The 22,091-nt window shown below is 38.4% G+C and overlaps 1 protein-coding gene across 1 annotated transcript in view; it reads left to right on the top strand.

The window, feature by feature from the left end:
• Positions 1–217: 217 nt before the first annotated feature.
• PSMD14 (proteasome 26S subunit, non-ATPase 14) overlaps positions 218–22,091 on the top strand; it is a 44,079-nt gene continuing 22,205 nt past the window's right edge. Inside the window, exons 1-5 of the mRNA XM_026052359.1 lie at positions 218–232; positions 4,180–4,264; positions 6,880–6,931; positions 21,143–21,214; positions 21,543–21,662. Of these exons, the coding sequence (XP_025908144.1) occupies positions 6,884–6,931; positions 21,143–21,214; positions 21,543–21,662 (240 nt within the window). The 5' untranslated portion in view covers positions 218–232; positions 4,180–4,264; positions 6,880–6,883. The remainder of the gene's footprint in view (positions 233–4,179; positions 4,265–6,879; positions 6,932–21,142; positions 21,215–21,542; positions 21,663–22,091) is intronic.

Genomic DNA, 22,091 nt, shown 5'->3' with positions numbered 1-22,091 from the left:
CAGGCCCCGGAGGAGGCGGCGGCCGCGGGCAGCGCGCGGAGGCCCCGCGTGTCTCGGGCCCCGGCTCTGGGGCCGGTTCCGCGCACGGCGGCGGCGGCCTCTTTGCCCCGCATGACTCGGCGCTTTACGGGCCGCGTGGGGCGGGCACGGGACCAAAACACGGGCTGCTGTGGAGCAGGAGAAATCCCCAATCCGGGTGGGGAAAGCGCTGGAAAACAACACAGAGCCACAAGTACCTGCCCTGCTTCTGTGCTGAGGGAGACTGGAGTGTGGGGTTGGAGCAAGCGGCGCCTGCGCTGTAGTTGGGTGCTCATAACAAGTTGTCAGACTTGCCCATGTGCTGCTGTTGGCTTTAGAAGTTTTTTTTTCTTTATGGCATACAACAGAAAAACTGGAAAACAACAAGGAGTAAAGTAGCTTTCTTTTCTTTTTCTTTTTCTTTTTTTTTTTTTTCTTTCCCAGTTCTATATAGAATTATTTAAAAGTATACAGGCGTACTCAAATGCTGCCAGGAACCAGCAAGCTGGGCGGGAGGTGCCTGTCTGCCCACCCCGGAGCCCCGCGTGGGGCCTGGGGAGCAGCAGGGAGCTGTCCATGGGCACCTCTTTCCAGGGCCGAGCGCTTTTTCATGGGGAATGTGTAACAAGGGGGATTTTTTCCTTCCCTCTTGCATGTGAAGAATCTGCTGTGAGTTTGGTGTGGGGTTTTTTTTTTTTTTTTTTTTTCCTCGGTGAAATGATTCATCTCTTCAACGTACAATTCTTTTACTAACTTGCTTTCATAACTTTTATAACCCCCGGAGAGGCTTATTGACTTGAATTACAGTTACAGCAGAATTCTTTAATAGCAACAAAAAGTAAAAAACAGTTTAAGTCTGAGTTTATGAAATCATTATTCTTATGTAGAAAAATCCATGTTATCAAGAGGAGGGCTCACATGCAAGGTGATACAGTAGCTTAGGTTGGTTTCGAGTTGATTTCAAAGGCTCAAACCAGAGCTCTTGGAACTGACATCTGTTATTGCAAATGTCTCGATAATGGATGTGTTTGGTAGGTGGGCAGATGTGTGGATTTGTGACCCTTCTTTGGATGGTGTGTTTGTTTTTTCCCCTATCCTGTGACCAAGAGATTTTTTTTTTTTTTTTTTTTTGAGGGGGGAGGGATGAAGTTGCTTAACAACCTGCCAGCTTCCCTCATTATTCCCTGTTTTTGGTGTAGTGGTTTTGTTTGTTTACTTGAAATAACAAACAGCAATGGCAAGCCCATGTCCTCTGAGTCATGCAGGGCACCAGAATGGCCAATTACCTGTCCTTTTGCCACTGTACATTATGAAATTTGGTGAGAAGGGTAGTCACTTCTTTAAAGTTTCCCTTTACTCTTCTTTGCAGACAGAGTGTGATGTTATATGAGGTGTTATAAAAAATACTTTTCTGAGGAGAGAAAGGAGAAGAGATTTGCTGTGAATATTGTGGGGTTTTATGTTTGTGGTGGTTTGTAGGTGGTGGTGGTGGTGTTTGTGTGTGTGTGTGATTTTTTTTGTTTGTTTGTGTAGACTCTTGGTTGGTTATACAAGGAGGTCCGTGTTTTAATTCTGCTTCATCCATGAGCATATAGGTTTCCATGAGGGGCAGTTTAGTTGTCTTCAGGAGGCAGGCTCAGCAGTATGGGGGTTGTCGAGCAGTGGTTCCCTGTTCCTTGTCTTTCCATCCGTGGTTTGGCCATTCATGTTCTCCTCTGCCCCCTTAGGAGTTTTCCCTACAGAGCAAGGTCCGCTGGTGCTGCAGCAGTTTTGATGCCGCTGCAGCCTCGCAGTATCTCCTTCCTCTGCTCCCTTCCCAGAGCTGGTGATAGGGAATGTAGGGCCCTGCGTGTCCGGCTGGCTGTAAGAGATCAGCGTCGCAGGGGTGCAGGGTCTGCCTGGGAGCTGCTTGCGGCTGGTGCTGGTGCCAATGCTGGCTATTGTGTCTCCTTTTTCTGTTAGCTGTAGGACTCATGTAGCCTCTCGTGGGTTATACCCTTGTGTATAACTGGTGGAAATCTAGAAATTTTGCTTTTGACTGTTTAGCGGAATCCCACTCCAGCCTTTCAACACAGAGAAACTGTGACTTGTTCCTTTTTTCTCCTTTCTCCCACTAACTTCCCAGAAAGATTAACACATCCTCCTTTGTTCTTATGCTTCTGTGAGATGAAGTTCAGATCTGTTTCCTTTAAATAACCTTAGTTACTTAAAAAACAAACAACCAAACAAAAACACTTTTGGGGCACGTTTAGTTTAAGGCATGTTTGACGTGAGTTTCTTTTGGAGCCTGGATTATAATGCTTTGAAGCAGTCAGGTCTTCCAAGACTGCTTTTTCTGTTTTGCCAAGACAACTGTTTCTGGGACGCCGTGTGAATACAATCAGAGAGCTGAACAGGGTTAAAACCAACATTTTTGTTAGCCTATCAGTTTACTGTGAGGCTGCACAAATGGCTGTCCTGGCAGTACTGAGAAAGCAGCATCAAGTTGGTAAGCAGCAGCAGCAGCTTCCCCACTGCTCCTTATGTTAACATTGACATTGAAAAAAACGTCTATCAAATCATGGCCACAGATCATTTCACAGATCTGTTCCTAAACACTGCACGGCAAGTGATTGAGGGGATGCAACTGGTGGGCAGTGTTCTCTGGGAGAAGGGTAAGGCAACTTTAGCTCCTAAGCCAAGTGGGAAGCAGTCTTTCCCCACTGGAAGTCAGGCAAACCTGAAGGCCCTTCTGACTTGTCAAGTCAGAGCAGCTGCTCCCGTAGAAAAAAACACGTGGATAAAATCCCTCTGTACCCGCAGGCTCAGGACCCGCTTACCAACTTCCTGCTTGGCTGGGGTGATCTACAGCAAAATAGCAACAAAGGACCATAGTTTCACTCTCTGTTATTTTTATTTATTAGCCTTAAAATGCATGAACAGACTGGTGGGGATTTTTAAAGACTTTACGATGTTCTAATTTACCTGAAATATGCGCCTTAATAGGCTGCGTTTTAAGGGCAACTGCATCAGTTGAATTGTTAGAAACTTGATGGAGAAGGGAAGCGGAGTGGATGGGCTGGAATATCAGAGTTTACATGTTCCTGTGCTCCCAGAACTTTCTGTTTGTCATCTTAACCCCCTAAGAAGTCTGTAACATTTCCCCAGCTAACCAGTCGGGAAGCATTTGGGAGAGCATGACCTATGCTAATTGTAAAAACTTAAAGGACTTGAGTGGATTTTCAGATTATGGCTGTAGAAACATCTTTTTAAAGTCCTATCTGCTCTGTGCACTTTATGCACTTCATGATTTTTATTGGCAGTGGGACAAACCCATATAAAGCCTCTGAGGGGTAATGAACTTTTATCACTTTTACTGTAAAACATATTTTGTTTCCCTTCTGTGTCCCTGGATAAGAATAATGTACATTTTTTCAGTACATCATCCAACTTTGATGAATCTGCAACATTGCATTAATCTTTACTTAGAAAAAAAAAGCTAAAAACTGTCACTTGACACTTCGCAATTGCTCAAATGCTTGTCTGTTATACTGAGAAATAGCTGTTTAAATACATGCATTTAAATAATGCACACCAACAAGAAATCACATTATCCAACTGGCATAAAAGATGCATTTTGTTGTTTACGAATCCTGTATTTGTTTCTTTTCTAAAATGCAAAGACTAATTTCTCCTCCAGGAACTTAAAATTGTATGTGTATTTTTTCTTAATTGGGTATCTTTAATGCACTTATCTTTTATAGTGAAAATAAATGTCTCTTATTGATGAAGCAGAATTCTTGTTATACATAGTCTGGATTGATGTGCTACATTGAGTTGAGGGAGAGAGGAAAAAAAAATCCAAACATGATTACTGGTGCTTAGCAAGAATTCCTGTTCTGTTTTTATACGGAAAAATTCTGCACTTGATTCTGAGCAGTTTTTGAACTTCTTTGTTACGGATTATGGGGCTTTTGTAGGACATAGAATTTACAGCTTCTAGTCATTGACTATGTGATTCAAAAGAAAAAAAGAAGGTGTTTTTCTTTGGGTTATTCTTCAATGGAACATGGTCCTTTGAAAGGTCATTAATTTAACTTTTTAAAAATGTTCTTCTTTCTAAGCTTTACGTTTCTCTCCTCCTTCTTTCCCCCTCCCCTTTTTTTTTTCTTCTTTCTACAGGAGAGAGACTTACAGACGTCACCATTATAAGCAAAAGGGAATTGCTGCTGAGTTTGTTCTGGGATCACCTCTAGCTGCATACCAGGTTTGAAATGCAAATTTGCTTTAGATATAAATGCTAAAGTTACTCTGAAACACAGATATCTTAATTATTCTCTAAACATGCTCCTCAACTAAATACCAAATTGTTATTTAGTACACTGAAGATAAGACTAAAGTAATATTTGGACACAGCAGATTTTTAAAAAATCAATATGATTCTGTATCCTAAAATATTTTTCAGATGTTTATACAAAATAGACGAATATTTTGGGTCCAAAATATGCTGTAACATATTTAAACAGCTTTAGTTGCAATTAAAATTAAAAACAGAAGAAACATTATTTGCCCAAATTCTAACCAAAATCAAGCCCCCTAGCCAGTGAAATATTTTGTGATCAACTTGTGGTTTACAGGGATGTCCAGTCAGGCTCTAGGCAGTAGCACAGAAATCTTCAGTTCCATGATTAGGTTATGATGGTTAGTGGAACATCTTACAGAATCAAGGGGATGTAACAAAATCACAGAATTAGGTGGGTGTGGTTGTTGTGTTTTTGTTTTGTTTTGTTTTTGTTTTTGTTTTTTTGTTTTTTTGTTCCCAAACCTGGAAAGATATGCTGATAGAAAGGAGAGAAAAAAAAAAAAGTTAAAAAAGTGCAACTCAAATACTTCTCAGCATTACTCAAACGTTAAAAAAGAGTTATTTCTTATATATGCCTAAAAATGCATCAGATTACATGAGGTGCTATAGTTATAGGAAAGGCTACTGGTATGTCTTATGGTTAGTAGTTTTAAGAGACGAAGCAATTCTTAAAGTAAGTGTACAGCTGAGATTGAGAGAGCTTTAGATCAGACTTTTAATAGTTGACTTCAGATCCACGCTTGAGCTCAGGTTAGTGTCCTGAAAGATGCCAATGGACAAGGAGCTACTATGGAGAGAAGAAAAGGTGAAACGCAGCTGGCAGACATTAACTGTTATCTGTGGCTGTTTTACTGAAGCCATCAACTAGGTTCTTCTGCAGTAGTTTTACATAGGATCTTAATCTTTCCCTGCAAAATCTACAGCTTGATTGGGAACATACTGTAGTACGGGATAGAAAAATTATAGACTCTGTGTAGCTTTTGGCTTTAATAAAGCAGTTTGTTTTCAGTACTTGTCTGAAAAGCACAGCCATTAAATCGATAATGCCTTTTTAATTCACACAGTGCCAAGGTAGCTTAAGTAGATACTTGCACTTATGGCTGCAACTGATGGATTTGCATGTGATAGAAATAGTCTACAAAATCAAAGAAGTGAATTAAATGATAATTCGCTGGTATGTAAATTACTATGTCTTAAATAACAGTTGTTTGAAATCCATGAAATTGCAGATGTGGTAATAAGTAGGAGTTAGATTAACTTTTCCTTGTGGTAGGTTCAGTTGTTTCTGAGTAGTTAAAATAAATATTTTAATCTTAAAAGTAAACTTAGTTAAATATAAAACCATTAAGTATATTAATATATTTCAGAAGATGTGTCATTGTATCATTGATTCAAAAATGATTTTTTTTACTTTTGCAAGGCAAATCTTTCTTTAAAATAAAGTCAAAGATACAAGAAAATTTTGAACTTATTTTAAAGTTCTTGAATGAACTTGTGCAGTTAATATATTGCATAACAGAATTATGCAGAGTGTATGTTAATGTAATTTCTGTTTTAAGAATGAATGCAGTTTTGGAATATCATTGATCACTAGTCTCAATTCCTCTTATAAAGCAAGTATACAAGGTGCAAGTTTATGAAGTTCATCTTCAAGCCAACAAGCTTTGAGTAACTAGTAGTTAAATTATAAAAAGTTATTATAAAAAAAAATAATGTTCCACTGCTGGTGGGAAAACTTAAAAACAATTCTTTTTCGTGAAGATCACTCATTTAAAAGTTACAATTTTTTTAACTGTACCTTAAATTGTAGTTACTTTTGTTAATGAGAGTAACAGGTCAGTTGCATTGGAATTATCTTTGGACTAAAGCATCCCACCTGCAACACTGAAAATGTATTAAATGACTTTACTGTCATTAGTGTTCTAACTATATACACATTAAATGTTTACTTTACAGTATTTCTTTTAGTATAATGAGTTCATTAAAGAAAGCTTTTGATGCTAATTCAGAGATCCATAGTCTGCTCAGCATCTTTCACATGTAGTTTTGATGGTAACTGACAAGCTGTAAGTTAATTAGCACAGAACTTACTAATGAGGATGCTAAAATCTTTACTTTCACGTTTTTATTGATGCTTTCTTAACAAATTGGAGTAAACTTGATCATAACTAAGTTTTAGGCGCTTCTGGAATGCAAGTGCTGTTCTTAAGCAGCAACAACAACAACAAAAAAACCCCAATTAATTGAATAAGAAAGTTTAGAAAAGTACGACAAGAGTGCTTATCTTCAGAAATGGGGATAACCCAAAACCAAAGCAATAAAATGAGGTCTGTTAATTAGCATGGAAGACAGCTTCTTGAATTAATATGTGGTGTTAATTAACAGGAAGTCTGATGTTGTGTTGTAATTACCACCAATATTTTTGACATACTGAGTGACTGAAGGTGAATTGTATAGATGGCAATTTAGTAAACACTTGAGAGCTTGGGAATATTTTCCTTTGTTTCATTTTTTTCTAGAAATATGGATAGACTTCTACGTCTCGGAGGAGGTATGCCTGGACTGGGACAGGTTAGTATGTAGATAGTCATTATCTTCTATTTAATATTAGTCAATTACTGGCATATTCCTGTACTTACTTGTAGAAGTGACCCTCTGCTTCTCCCTTATCCCCTCTCACACCCTCCTCAAAAAAACAGTAATCTCAGACTGTAGAGATGCTGTATGAATGTACGCAAATCTTTGTTGCAGCCTCCATGATTTCGCTTGCTCTTACAATGATATTTGAGCCTAAAGAATTCCTAGAAACCTTTCACTTGATGTTTGGATGTGAAAGTATGGGTAATAGAGAATAAAAATTTAAAAATCAATGCCTGATATGGTTTTTCAGAAGATTAAGACTATTCTAAATGATTGAGTTATATTCTTGGCTCCTTCATAAATTGTGTATTTCTGTTTTTTGATCACACTATAGGGGGTGCAAAATCTAGACTGAAAATCTAGAGTAAGACCATGCCTGCCACTAGAGGAATTACCCGTTGCATTTTTAGCCAACTCGTGTGGCCAGCAATCAAGCTAAAATCAAAGTGGAATTATGTTGTGCTGCCAACTTTATCCCGGCCTATTATGGTTATAGAGAAAAAAAAAAAATCTAAGGAACTTCTTTGCCTAGGGCCTGTAGGAAGAAATATTTCCTTAAAGCAGATTTATATCTAGAAGTCTATCTAGAATTTCTATATCTCTATAGAAATATATTCCTTCAGTGGAATTTCCTTTGCTAGTCCTTAGCAGTTTTGATTTGACAGTGTAGTCAGCTTTTCTCTACTTTTCTCATCTACTTCAAGAACTCTGTTCTAAATCTAGAATCCACACTGTGATTCTTCCAGATAAATCAGTTTCATCTATCTTAGCCTTAACTGTGTGTGTGTTTCTGGAAGGCTTGCAAATGCTAAACTCAGAACCCTACTTGCAGAGTGTATTTGTGTCCAGTGTAATTAGGAAAGTAGTTTAGAACCAAAGCATTTGGTGCTGCATTCTAAGCTGATATACAGCCTCTAGGTGTTTTGCCAAGTAAGCTGTATTTTTTTGTGCGTTTTTAAATCCTTTTTATAGCTAAAATTCTATTCACGCTTGCTTAGTGAAGCAGCCCTTGGTTATTTTTAGTTTCATTTTCTTAAACAGTTATTTCTCTTGTTCCTCTGAGCTGCCAGTCTGCTTCATGACTCTTCATTTTTTTAACATCTGCGCAGTCTAATCACTCAAGCTTTCACTCCTTAGTCCTCTCTGAACTTGACGCCTATCAAAGCTGGTTTTTTTTTCAAATTTACTGTTAACTCTCTCAGCTGCTTTCTGAATTTTTCAGCTTTAGTTTAAAGTTTGGTAGAAAACTGGAGCAGACAAAATCCAAAAGAAGCTTGGTAAACGCCACTGGCAGCTTTAGTTTGCAAAACTACCCCTGTATATGTTTATGGAATTGTCTCTTAAGTGAATCAATGAGTATGTGTCAGGGATTTGAAAACATGAAAAAACCCTTAATCTTCAGAAAATGGGATTGTTCTCTATGCGAGTTGCTGCTTGCACTGGATAATATCTTGACTGCTTTTTTAGCTCTTTATTAAATCAGCAGGAAGGGTATTCGAAAACAGTAATTTTATGTCCCTGAGTTGTGCTGTTTCAATGGACCTGCAGAGATAGGGTTTTCTTAATATTTAATATTTACTGAAAGAAAAATCCAGAGTGAATCAGACTCTTAGGTCTCAGGTGGAAGAGAAGGCAGGTAATATTTTAAGGATACTTTGTCCTGCTACTGAGTAAACCAGGATGTTGTTATCCAGTTACACCTAGAATATTCTGAATAACTGTGTGAAGCTTTTTCAATCACTGTGGCCCAGTTGCTGTGTTTTTTTTCAGGTTTTGTTTTCAAGGTTGAACATAGGAAGAAAAGTATGTTTTGGAGTTGGTCATTCTCGCTAATGTAAGAATTGTCGGTGTATAAAGGCTTGTTGAAAGAGAAGCATTTTTTTTCTTTCCTCTTGTGGCTAGGAGTCTGATTGCTTAACAAGAGGACTGTATCACATGAGGTCCATTAGTAGTCTGTATAAGTTGCTGTGCAGCTAATATTCAATAGCAGCAAGTGACGCTTAAGCACAATTCTTTTCCTTCAATGTTCCTTCAAGAGCCTGCACTTCTCTCCCTTCTCATGACACCCATTGCAGTTACTATTCTGTCTCTTACTCCTTTACTTCTGAGCTGGTATGTGCTGTGCCAGCTGCTCTTTCTCTTTAAGTCTTTTGTACTCGACTTTGGGAACTTTTTTAGTGAATTCTCTGTTCTTACCTTGTGTTGCTCTTTCCTTCTTCAGCATCTTAGCATTCAGTGGCTAATTTACTTTCAATACAAATCTACCAGAGGTGGTCAGAGTAAAATCCTCATCTTCAGCATGATTGATGATAAATGTGTCAGGGACGTTGTGCTTACTGTCATTTTTAAGCTGATACTTAAGTGATAAACTTTCCCTACAGTGCTTGTGTCTTAACTTTCTTGAGCCATGTGCTTTATTTATTAGTGTACAATGGGCAAAGGACCATTTCCATGGGGGACTGAAGAGGAGGGAGAGAATCCATTGCTTTTAGGACGTGCACAAACAAAACTGTTCTGTGCTGTAAGCTCAGTGGTTAACTCTGTGTTCTTTGGATGAGAAGGTACCTTTGTTTTGAACTTTGTACTGTAAAGAGACCTTTGAAATGGTGCTTCCTGTGTAAATTGCTTACATTGGATGCCTGGTATCTTAGGCTTTTGGATTTCTGCTCCAAAGATGCATATGCGTGAGAATAACTGATGGATGCTCAAAAAAAAAAAAGAAAGTGGGAGAATGTGCAAGTTTTGTAGTGTCCCAAACAAATTGTTGCTCATCCCATTGTTTTTGTCTTCCATAGTTCGTGGGGGTTCTTTTGGAAATAATTTGTTGTACTTGCCACTGCACAATCTCTTCTACTTCACCACCACCACCCCCCATCGCTGCATCATTTTCTGCATTATTTTTCCTTTTCTGGTTCATTCTTTTCCTTCTGGTTTTCCCATTCTCCATTTTTTCCCTCTCTTGGAATACAGCCTACCCCAGAATTTCCCCGGGATCCAGCACTTCATTTTGCATCGTACATTTGCTGCACACAGATTAACAGGCCTTGTGGGGTACGTGAACGCATTTCTCTGATGCAGCAGGCAGGATTTTGGAGCAACGCTCCTCTTCATTTTGAACGCAGTTGCTGAGCTATTGTTTGCTAGTGAAATCAGTTCTACAGATGCCTCTGCTAAGCAATCCTGCTGGATACTATTTTAGAGCACAGTGAGAGAACTGAGTAAAAATTTTTAGTGCACAGTCCTGCCTTTCCTCAGTGTTTTCAGAAGAGTAACCTAAGCTATGTAAGTTTTTTTCTGTGCAAAACAATACATCTCTCTATTATATAGTAATAAAAATATTCCTGATAATACTATTGAAACAGTATTTTTTTTTACTGTTGTTAAAATAACTTTCATTTCTTAGTGGATTTCCCTAAAAAGTATTAGCTTAAATTGGTCTGTCGGTGAAAACAACTGTTCCAGTGCAATAAAAGAGGAAGAGGAAAGCTGATTTGTACTTCTGAACTAACATATTTGATTGGGAGAAGAAAGAGGCGGGGGGGGAATGCGAACGGGAGGGGAGCTGGGAGAGAGGAGTGACCTGTGTCTTATAAGAAGTGTTTGCACCTTTACTTGGAATATAAAAAATAGAAGTACAGATAGCTATTTTATTTGAATAATGGACTTGCCAATTAGCCATCAAGTGCTTCCATCTGTGAAATAGTTGATCAGATGGGTTAGCTGGGATGTTTCCAGATTAGGGCATTATAAATGGCACTTGAAAACTGTCACTTTGATTATGAGGTTTCAAGCATTGCACTGCTTGATGCTGTGGAACCTTTCGCTCATATTATCGTGGTTTTTTAGAACATACTGATCCCATTTAGTAAATCTATGGCACCGTGGGAACTTGGGAGACCTGCCACTGATCTAAAGTTCTGCTTAATCTGCTGATCAAGCCAGGATGGCGATTAGAAGAGAACACCAGTCATTTGGTTTTCTGAGGGCGCTTCAGAATAAGAGTTAGTCATCTGGAACACACAGGAGGATCGGGCTCAGTGCAAATCATTCCCACGTAACAATTGAATGCAAGTTTCCTTCAGTTTCCTCATGAGTGTGAACTGATGAGGCTGTCGAAGTAAATGACATGTTCTAGCTGGCTGGTCTGCAAGAAATATGTGTGTGTGTGTGTGTATATATATAAATAAGACCTTTATTAAATTGTTTAATTAGTTCTGAAATAGTGTGTTTTTTGTTTGGAGGGCTTAAATATGAATTTGAGTGCCATTGTCTTCAAGTAATGAAGTGTATCTTCCCTTGGAAAGTTGTGAAGGGCTCCTTGTAAGCTTTGGTGTCTGTTGCACTTGCATGACTTCCTTTCCTGTATCCCTTGGGTGCATTCACCCCATACAGTTCACGTGCTTGAATGCCCTTGCATGCCCTGATAAACTCTTCTCTGCTTCCCATTCAAATACGCCCTTTGAGATTATTTTCAAGGTGAATAAATCTGAATTATAGCTCTCTAAATTATGCATCACTACTCTTGTTGCTTCTGTGATGCTTTCCACCAAAGTCTTCAAGACTAAGGAGTATGTGGGATTTCTTTTCTGTTTTTCAAAAATATATAAGTCTTTTGTAGACGAGAAGTACGTACACAACTTGGGCAACTTATTTCTGCTTGTTTTGCCCCAGAAGTTGTCAACCCAGTAAAGAGTAGAGTTATCATTCATCCACTAAAAAGCACCCTATATGTACTAGGAAGTATTAAAAATGCATGAAACTCCAAAATCCATTACCTTTGTTACCTCTTACAGGAAGTCTCAGTTACAGCTTATATACCCAAATCTTCTGATTTTAAGGAAAAAAATCTTAGTGAGTGAGTGGTACTTATCCCAGTCAATGCACTGGGTAAGTATCTTATTGCTGGGCTTAGTATTTTAATGCAGGGGAGTTAAATGCAAATAGTCATCAGATTTTGGGGGTGCCAGGGTGGCCATACTCAGCTGCTCACTGTGGAGGGACGAAAGCTCCATGGATAGTGTAGATTAAAAACTCCATGCTGAGTTTATGCTTTTCTTAAAGCTGCTTGGGGTTGGCTATCAGCCGCCTTCTAAGCGCAGTCGAGGAATTGTGTCATGTTTTAGAATCCCTTTAGGAAATAGTACCCACCAACCTGGATACTTTTCACCAGAGAAACAAGTCACAGGTGGCAGTATGAAAGTTGCCCTTGACTGGGATGGGCTGCCCTATACAATGGCAATGTGCATACATAAAACTAAAAATAATAACTATGGCTTGTGACGGCTTGTGCCTGAGTGTTATCCACTTCCTATGATCTACCACAAACTCTGGAGACCGTTTTTAGCTGCTTCCTGTTGGCCTCAAGTTCTCAACTTGCTTATTTTTAATAATTAGTCAATTAGCTTCTGTCTCTTTGATTTAATTGCCAATGTAGTCCCAGCCAACTTTCCCCAGAAGAGACAAAGGAGCTTGGACAAGGAAATGAGTGCTGCCATAATGAGGAGGAATATCGTTAATCAGTCGGTTTTGCATCTTCTGCATTATGTTTGTTCACTTGTCATGTTCCTTTTTGCAAAGAAGCAATCCCTTTACACTTACCGGTCTCATTTCTTTCTCGTAGATATTGTTATTTCTTCCAGTAATCCTATGCTGTTGATTAGAGTGCTACTTTGTGATTAGAGTGCTCACTCTGTGAGCAGTGGCTTCCCTCTCCTCCTGCAATTCAGGAAGGCTGTCTTCAGGGTCTCCTGGAACCCTACAATTGAAATGCCTCTTCGTATTTTCTTCTCCACCAATGCAAGCATCTACCCTCTTTTTGTTTTTAACCGAGTCTTCCAGCTAACCTGCTTGTGTCCAGAATACTCCCTCTTCATAAGAATAAGTAGGTATATGTAGAAAACCCATTTTACCCTTTTTAAGTGCCCTGCTGCATCAAGTGTGCCGTAGGGCGACCTTAGATGATGTCTGCTGAGACCACACTGCCTGAAGGGCAGGACAGGGTAGTTAAATCTGAGTTAGTAACTTCTGGGTATCAACCAACAAATCAAGTCTCATTATTTGCTTTGAGGCTCTTATTTCTAAATCCTCATGCTATGTACAGTGCTGATAGGAAGAGATAACAGGTCACTAACAGGTTAGAGTTTCCTTCGTTCTGGAGTGGAACCAACTTTTGCTACTTCCTGCGCTGGGGAGGGGGAAGTTCAACAGTTTCAGCTTGACAACTAAGAATTATTTTTAAAAATATTTCTAACACTGCCAAGGATTGGTTTTGTGCCTCTGTTGTAATAGCTTTTTGCGAACTGTAACATTCCCTTATGTTTAATATGGGGAAGGATTAACTGCTGCAAGGCTGGGTACCTCCGCTTGATTTTTGTGGTGTCTCAGTGACCACCTAACTTTGTGTTAGGCTGGAGGGGGAAGATGCAGCAGAACCAGAAGTATTTAAGGGACCATTTCTTGTAATGTGTTGGGCACGTTACATAAAGTCTTTGTGTTGTGAATGCATTTTAATATTGGGTAATAAACCGCTCAAACTACTAAGCTAACTGGACTGGCTGACTGTTATTAACATAGATTGCACCAAGACTGTGTTCAAGCTTATTTGATCTTAAAATAATTGAATTGGTATCATATCATCCAAATCCTGTTAAAACGGTTCATTCTATAAAGCTTAGTTCCTACCAAAAATGCATGAGACAAAAATGTAAATTATGAGGAAGGAGGCTGGTGTGTGCATATATGTGTGGGTTTTTTTTTTTCCCTTCCCCCCCCCCCCCGCCCCCGAGCCTCTGTCTGCAAGTTGGCTTTCTATAAAAGCATTAGATAACAGGAGTTTTTGTAGGAGGCCTATTAAAATGTGGACAATTTGGGGCAATCAACTGAACAAATGCATTGCATCCTAAAGGTATGTAGGAAATCTCTACCTGTGTCCATGTAGATGGGTTATTTTACCTCTTCTATAAAACTGTTACTAATACAGGAGAGAACAGTGGCAGAAAAGGAGATTTTTCTGCTCTAATTAAAAAATTTCAAAGGAATGGGCTAGAAACCCAAGTCAAATAGTTTTATTGGTGACTCTTTGTAATAAAAAAGCTGGCCAGATTCTGTCTTAAGAGTTTCCAAGGTGCTAGAGGCATTTTTTGTTTGTTTGTGTGAAGTTCTGCAAATGCGCGTGCACAAATGCAACAGCGTGCAGGTAGTATGCAGCCCTGAATAAGTGTTTAGGAAAAAAACAACAATTTAACCACGTGCTCAAAGTTGCCTAAAGTTTTCCTTTCAAGAATTTGATTTATGAAAAGGAGGGAGATATTCTTATTGCTCTTTAGAGTTCTGCCCAAATAATTCTTTGGGCAGAATAGACAAGATTTTTGTCAAATGTATTGAGAGACAGGCAGATTTTCTTACCCTGCTAGATCCCCCGCCCGCTTCTCCCCTCCACACAGATATTTTTAATTTAAGATAGCAGTTGATACCATAATATTTCCTAAGCATCCCTACTCCATTTTGAAGATCGTACACCCTGTCTATGGGATTAAACATATTACTGTATTTTTTTTCTGACATATGGTGCAACAAGACAATGTGATCCGTTCAGAAATCTAGGCTGTTTGTTGAGACTTATGGTATTTTGTGGTCTGTTATGTATGCTTGATTATAATTGGTATAAAAATGGGTCTGAGCATACAAACTGTTTAGACATGACGTTTGCTTCAAAACGTAATCCTGTTAGTTCCACATCAACTGTAAAATTATGTGTATACTAGCTTAAAAACTACAATTTTTAAATCCTTCCTAATTAATGTGTGATTCACAGTGCAAATAATGGGCATCTTTTCTCCTTTTTATGAATTCTTTCTGAATTTTTTTTCTTCTGAATTATGTTCAGTCATGACAAATGACGGGCTAGCTGGTTTGGAATACAAAATACATGGCTTCTGATATTTGGTATTGTAATATTAGTAGAACCTTGCAATTTGGAAATACAGCTTATTCTGTCACTTTCAGTGATTTAATGCAAGCTGATACTTATTTTGTGTGTTGCTTGATTTACTACTGCAAAAGCCATCATAGCCATCATTTAAAATCAAAGCCATCATTTTAAATAGCGCTGTGGGGAGAGAGGGGAGAAAAAAAAAAAAAAAAAAAAAAAAAAAAGACTGTGCTATTTAAGAAATCTTAGAATCTTTGTGCAAGATTGTAATTATTCAATTGTCCTACAAATCGTAAGAAGAGCAATAGGACTCAGGTGAACTTTTAAAATTAAAGTATTTTATTTCTATTACTTCTGTCTTCTGCACATTTGCTGAGGTTATGCATCATCTGTGTATTATGTAACATTTTCAGACACTTTCCAAGCTATACACAATTTGATTTACCTCTAGGAAACAATATTTTTAAGCTCATTTTAAGCTCTCGGTTTATGTGTGCCTTAAAATGCTAAGTTGTTATTATTTGGCAATGGGTGTCACTACACATATATCCTAGTTACCTCTTTTCTCCACCCTCTCCCTGCTCCCCCTCCCCCAAACAAACCCAATAAATTTGATGATTTTCTAGAAAACTTGTTTTAGTAGGGGTGAGAGAAAGAAAGGGAGTGAAGGGAAGGAGAAAAAAAATATATATATATAATATATAATATATAAAAATATGTGTATATGTATGTATATATTTCACTCTGCAGTAGTGCAAGCTTTTCTGCTTTTTTTTTTTTTTTTTTTTTGTTAATCTTTCTCAATTGTCTTTAGGTGTAACAGCTGAAAATATGTACTGAAAGGGTTAAGTCGGCATGAAAGAATTCATTTCCACTTTAATGACCTAGCCTTGCTGGGTTAGGACGATGGGGAACATGCTTCTGACTTGTACTCCTATTGCCAATTAACACCTCCTATAACAGGTTGCCTCAGCTAGTCATTGAAGCAGAGGCAGTAGAAATAGTTTACATGCAGCTTGTTTTTCACACTAGTTGTTTAATACTCACAAAATTAAACTATTAAAAGGTTCTTTCTTACCTTTCTGGGAAAGAAATAAGCACTACAGTGGTCAGTGCTTGCCTGTGTGTCTTGTGTTCACATTTAAATTATTCCAATTGTAAAATGGAAAAAAAAATGTAATGATTGCATCAGTTTTAGTTTATGCAGAAATATGTTACTTGAAACAATAGTGACAAGATTTGCTCCAGAGCACCTTACTTAGTTCATTGATTTTTTTTTTTTTATTAACGACTGCCCTCAAAATGTCTGTTTCTTTTGTTGAAACAGCTGTGCCAGCAGATCTTTCAAAATCTTTTGTTCTATTAGTGTGACAATAGAGCAGTCTTTAAGTTTAAATCATCCAGTAGAAAGTGTCTTGGTTTGGAATATTTCACAGTTCCTGCTATAATTAATTGAGTCCACTTTTCGTACATGTTTAAATGAAAGAAAGTACAAATAAAGAGCAGCGCTCTAAAATGACACTTCAGTTCACATTTTATCAGCAGGTATTTTAATAACATAATAAAATTGGTTAAATAATTGATACCAGTTCACACTAAGAGAAAGGTGGGGTAATATACCTAAAAGTGTTAACAAATTTGCTAAAAGGCCTGAGTAGGTAACACTTCGAGGCGTTAGTTTTTATGCTGTTAGAATGGCAAATGCCTTTAACACTTCGTCAACAAGGGGCTGCCCAAGTAAAGGGCTGCTTTATATATGGAATTATTTTTTAACTGCCTAAAACAAAAGTAGTTTCTGATATAACTTAATGTTACATTTCAATCTTTTGTTCATAGCTTGGATATGATATTTCCGTTATGAATATTATTGTAAATATTCTTAAGTGAAAACAAAATAATGGGTAAAATTAAGATAGTACCATTAACATTTTGTCTAATTACAAGTTTTACCGATTTTATTTTTAATGAGAGAGGATTCTGCTGTTATGTCCAAAAATAAAACCAGAGTTTTCTCAGGTTTCACAAGATGATTGGCCTTCAGGCGTATCATTTCACGGACTGGCAACATGTACAGCTGATCTAGAAGAAAAAAAATCTATGCAGTGTTTGAGTTGCATTCTTACTCTGCCTTTGGATGGTCAGATTTATAATTCAAAAACCTTTTTTTTTAAAAAAAAATCATTACTTTATTCAGCTTATATGGGAATGATGGGAATGATTGGGGAAAAGACTTTTCCTGATAGTTCATAAATCCCATCTTTCTAGTTTCTCAATAAATTATACGGTAAAGCTGTGGAGGTGCAAGAAGGAGCTGTTTGGCTTTAAGATGGAAAATCTTACGCAGCTCTAGATGGTGGGAAGCCTTTGTGAATATTGCAATGAGACTAGTAGATCGTTTGCTCTGTAGGTATAAAAGCTTTCTTGTCTTCTTCCTTAAGAAATAAACTCTGTTGTTAAAGTTGGCAGGCAGCAAGGCTTCACAGAATTCACAGAATTCACAGAATATTTAAGGTTGGAAGGGACCTCTACAGATCATCTAGTCCAACCTTCCTGCTCAAGCAGGCACACCTACAGCATGTGGCACAGGGTGGCATCCAGGCGGGTTTTGAAGACCTCCAGAGTAGGAGACTCCACAACCTCCCTGGGCAGCCTGTTCCACTGCTCTGTCACCCTAACAGTAAAGAAGTTCCTCCTCACCTGGAGACGGAACTTCTTGTGTTTCAGCTTGTGGCCATTACCCCTCGTCCTATCGCTGGCCACCAGTGAGAACAGCCTGTCCCCTTCCTCCCTGCATTCTCCCTTCCTGAACTTATACATATTAATCGTATCCCCTCTGAGCCTTCTCTTCTCCAGAGAAAACAGGCCCAGCTCACTCAGCCTCTCTTCATACGAGAGATGTTCCATTCCCTTAATCATCCTGGTTGCCCTTCTCTGGACCCTCTCCAGAAGCTCCACGTCCTTCCTATACTGGGGTGCCCAGAACTGAACACAGTACTCCAGGTGTGAGGTGCAAGGCTTATGAAGAGTGATAATAGTGCATGCTGTGGAAGGTCAGTATAAAATACTGAGGGACTAGCTAATGAAGCCCATTTCTTCCACTTCCCATCACAGAAGTGCCTGTACCTCTGTGGAAGAGTGCAGCAGTAATAGGCCAACAATGTCCCAAAAAATAAAACATGTCGATGGAACAGCTCCCATGTACTCTTCAACTAGCGTACAAGAACTATGGTGTTTATTCCAGCATTATACTAGAATAGCAGTTTTTTGTGGGATAGGAAGTACTCCTCCCTCCCTCCCTCCCTCCCTCCCTCCCTCCCTCTCTGTTGATATATATATGTGTGTGTGTGTGTGTGTATATATATATAAAAAAAATCCTGATTCATTTTGTTTTCTTTATCTGTTAAATCTTTAGAAGTTTTAGATTAGGAATTTATAATAAACGTTGACATCATTTTGTATAAGGAGACAAGTACAAATATAGTATTTCTGGTATCATCTTTGATAGAAAAATAAGAATGAAATTAAAAAGCCTATGAAAGTAGGCTACAAAAGTCTTAACCTATATATCCTTTCTTCTCCAAACTTCCCCAATCCTCATTGACTTCAGAGGACTATTGAGGAGGTTATTTTAATCTGTATTCAAAGCAAGGGAAGGAACTTTAGCATGAACATTAGTACACGTGGTGGTTGATATGTGGTAATTTGTGAACACAGGTGTCCAAGTAGGGGAGAAAAATATGATAACACCTTCAGTTGAAGGAAGAGTGTCCATGGAGTCTGCCATGTCCCTGAGCATTAGGGAATCCATGCAGGGGATCTTATTTAAATGTTTTCATCTGTGAAATAAACAGATCAGCTTAAGATCCTGATTTTTGAGAAGCTGGTTTCAATCAAGTGTGAACATTAATCTCTGAGAAATCACAAAGCTAATTGCAGTACGGATCCTTGTGTGTGGTGTGTGTGTGTGTGCGCGCGCGCTACTCCTTATTTAAAGAAAAAAGTGAGCAGGGAAATTGGATGCTTGCAGTGAAATAGTGGAGAAAATCTGCAACAGATGTAGGATATGTTCATGGTGGTATCACAGCATGGATGTAATGGTTCTTCCCAAAGCAGTACCAAGGTTATTGTAGTTGTACTTTTCCACTTCTGACCCTCCTTGATTTAAAATGGATAGAAAATTGGAAAAGGAGAGAACTTGATATATATAGAAAGGCTTTTTTGTGAGACTGATAACTGATACTTTTTTCCAACTTAGAAATAATCTCTGCTTTTCCTGCAGTGATTAAATGGAAACACAAGTCTTCATGTTTTCTGAAGTATTAAGACTTCTATTTGGGGAGGGGGGGGGAGATAATTCTAGCATGGACTTACAGTAGACAAAATACGATTAAGGAAATAAAAATGGGAAGGAAAACCAAAGTATCAGAAACAGATTGGACATTTCATCAGGCAGTTTTGCTGTAGGAGATCTGCAGTAAGTGGTTCCCGTGTCCTACCCATGAAGTTCTGTGCAGTGTTCTGATTAAGGGCTCCTAAAGTCTGCGTGGCAGGAACTGCAGAGCGCTGCTCCCCTTGGGTGTCCCGCTGGGCTGGGCTGGGGTGGTCACGGAAATGTGCCCAGGGGAGGGGGAATGATTAAGGATGGAGCTTTAGGGGGTTTATCATAGGAGGTGAAATGTAAAGCTGCTGAAAGAGTGCTGATGGAAAAGCCAAAGTAACAGAGCAATTAGCAGTGAAAAGGGTTGGGGTTGTTTGTTGTTCTTGTCGTGTTTGTCTTGTTTTTGTTCACGTTGAGGTAGGGAGGAACAAAGTTCACTCTTTAAAGCATTCTGTAGAACACTAAACTAAATAGCGTTGCTCTGCGTTTAGGACAAAGCGCATATAAAGTGAAATTGGCAGTTGTTATACAAATTAAATGTGGCAATAACTTAAATTCTAGTTTGCATCTTCTTGCTCTATGACTCGGATTGACCACTCTATCTTGTGCGTATTTCCAGGTCAAGGCTTGTTGTAATGAATTCTGCATTTTTTTTTAATTTTTTTTTTACCTAAAATGAAAAGTGAGGAGCTTTTTTGTCACTTTGCCCAAATTTGCTTATAACTGTGGAATCAAGATTATAAATCTGCTAATCTTCTAAATGGCATACAGCCATCGCCATTGCCTTTTTCCTCCCCCTTGTGCTTAATGTGGGCTGTGTTCCTTTGCCCGGACTCCAGAGTTGCACTTCTAAGTTGTTTGTTCTGCACCATTTAAGGCAGAATTAACCTTTTGTCTTTTCAGTGGGAAATTGCTGTACACAATTTGGTAATAAAGTAATGAATGTACTGTTAATTGAGTGTAATGAGGTAAGCTGATGTGTAATTCTGTATATTAGAGCAGTGTGGCCCTTGCTCTTCAAGAAGGGTGTGTTTAAACTGCCGTCTCGTGTGTTTTTCCTTTCCAACAGTACACAGAACCTGTTTCTACCAATCATTCACACCTGGGACAGTTGTGCTAATTTTTGAATAACTACTCATAAGGCAAAGAGCAAAGTATTTTGTTCACAGCTTTTCCACCTAGGGATCGGAGGTCCGTTTTTTCTCTCACTGTACCAGTGTATCTGCAAAGTGCTCCCATAGCCTTTATCTGCAAGTCCTCTTTAGCTGAAAGCTGATGAAGCAAAGGGAAATTGCTGTTTGTGTTGGTGCCAGTTAATCATGCTAGCCCAGCAGCATTTACATTCACACCATTGTAAGAAACACATAGTTAATTGGAGAACTGGCCATATTTTACAGCTGACAAATGTTAGCATTGCTGCAAGGCTGACTAATGGAAACTTGTGCGACTCTCGGGCTCAGTGTTTTGTAACAGGTTTGTACCTAGTGCAATCCTTGTTTTTATTATCAATATTTTTAATTTGGCAGATTCTGACAAGATTATTATTTAGATTGGTATTGTTGAGGGGGAAGGGGAGAAGAGTGATAGCTAAGTGATTTTTATTACAAGATAGGTTTGTACACGAAGACACTAGAAAGAAGTATTTGAGGTTTGGAGTGTGCATTTTTGGTTTTATTTTCTATTTGTAAGAACTTCAGCCAGCACAAAAAAAAAAAAAAAGGCCATAATCTTGCATGCATTTTTCATTCTTTTCTTTTTTTGAAACTTAATATATTTAGGAACTGTGGTGTGAGAACAGTAGAGAAAATACTTAATTACTTGCTCTGTTTCATAGGGGCCACCCACAGATGCTCCTGCAGTCGATACAGCAGAGCAGGTTTATATCTCTTCTCTTGCGCTGCTGAAGGTAAGTGCCGTGTTCTACGCTTCTGTTATAGAGCTGGAGATACAACAACTGGCATACTCAAAGTTTATGAACTTGTTGTAATGTCTGCTTAGATGTCAAGCAGATTATTTTTAAATAAATCCAATATAGAGGGTATCATTCAGAAATTTTAATTATTTTTCTGATGTTGCCATAATTTGTACTGTTTTATCGTGCCCGTATTTTCCAGTTGTATTGGAAATTGTGACTTATTGATAGATCAGCAAAGGCTGTAAGGGCTATCCCAAGTCAAGCTTGATCCCCACCCCCCGTTAGTTAAATACATGATGTCTTTTGATCTCGATTCCAGATGTTGAAACATGGTCGCGCTGGTGTCCCTATGGAAGTTATGGGTCTGATGCTCGGGGAGTTTGTTGATGATTACACAGTGAGAGTGATTGATGTTTTTGCTATGCCACAGTCTGGGACGGTGAGTTCTTTGCAATTAGATGTTGATAGGTGTTTTTCTTGTGATAAATAATTTGTAAAAGCTTTTCCCAGCTCATCTCACATGTGCAATCTTAAGGTATAACCGATTAGATATAATACAAACATGTGTAATTGAGGTATTGATATAATTAAGGCTGTCTAAGCTTAGATCATATTTGATTAGTTGAACTTAAGAATTCTATTAAAATTTCTCCTCTAAACATGTTTGTTTTTAGTGAAGGCTAATACATAAGAATGTAGATATGTTTTGTATTTCTGTATGTGTAACCATACTAAGATAACATCATAAATGGGAATGTGAATCGATAATGAATTGTATAGATGAAGCCCATACCTGGCTTTAGAACTCTTTCCAAGTGCAAAGATCTGTCTGTAAGTGTGCCCTTAATTGCGATGATGCTGTAGAAAT

The sequence above is a fragment of the Nothoprocta perdicaria genome, unplaced genomic scaffold, assembly GCF_003342845.1.
Source record: "Nothoprocta perdicaria isolate Ctin4 unplaced genomic scaffold, notPer1 scaffold_0, whole genome shotgun sequence".
NCBI lineage: Eukaryota > Metazoa > Chordata > Aves > Tinamiformes > Tinamidae > Nothoprocta > Nothoprocta perdicaria.
The sequence above is the reverse complement of the archived record's forward strand: the minus strand, read 5'-3'. Positions and strand labels throughout refer to the sequence as shown.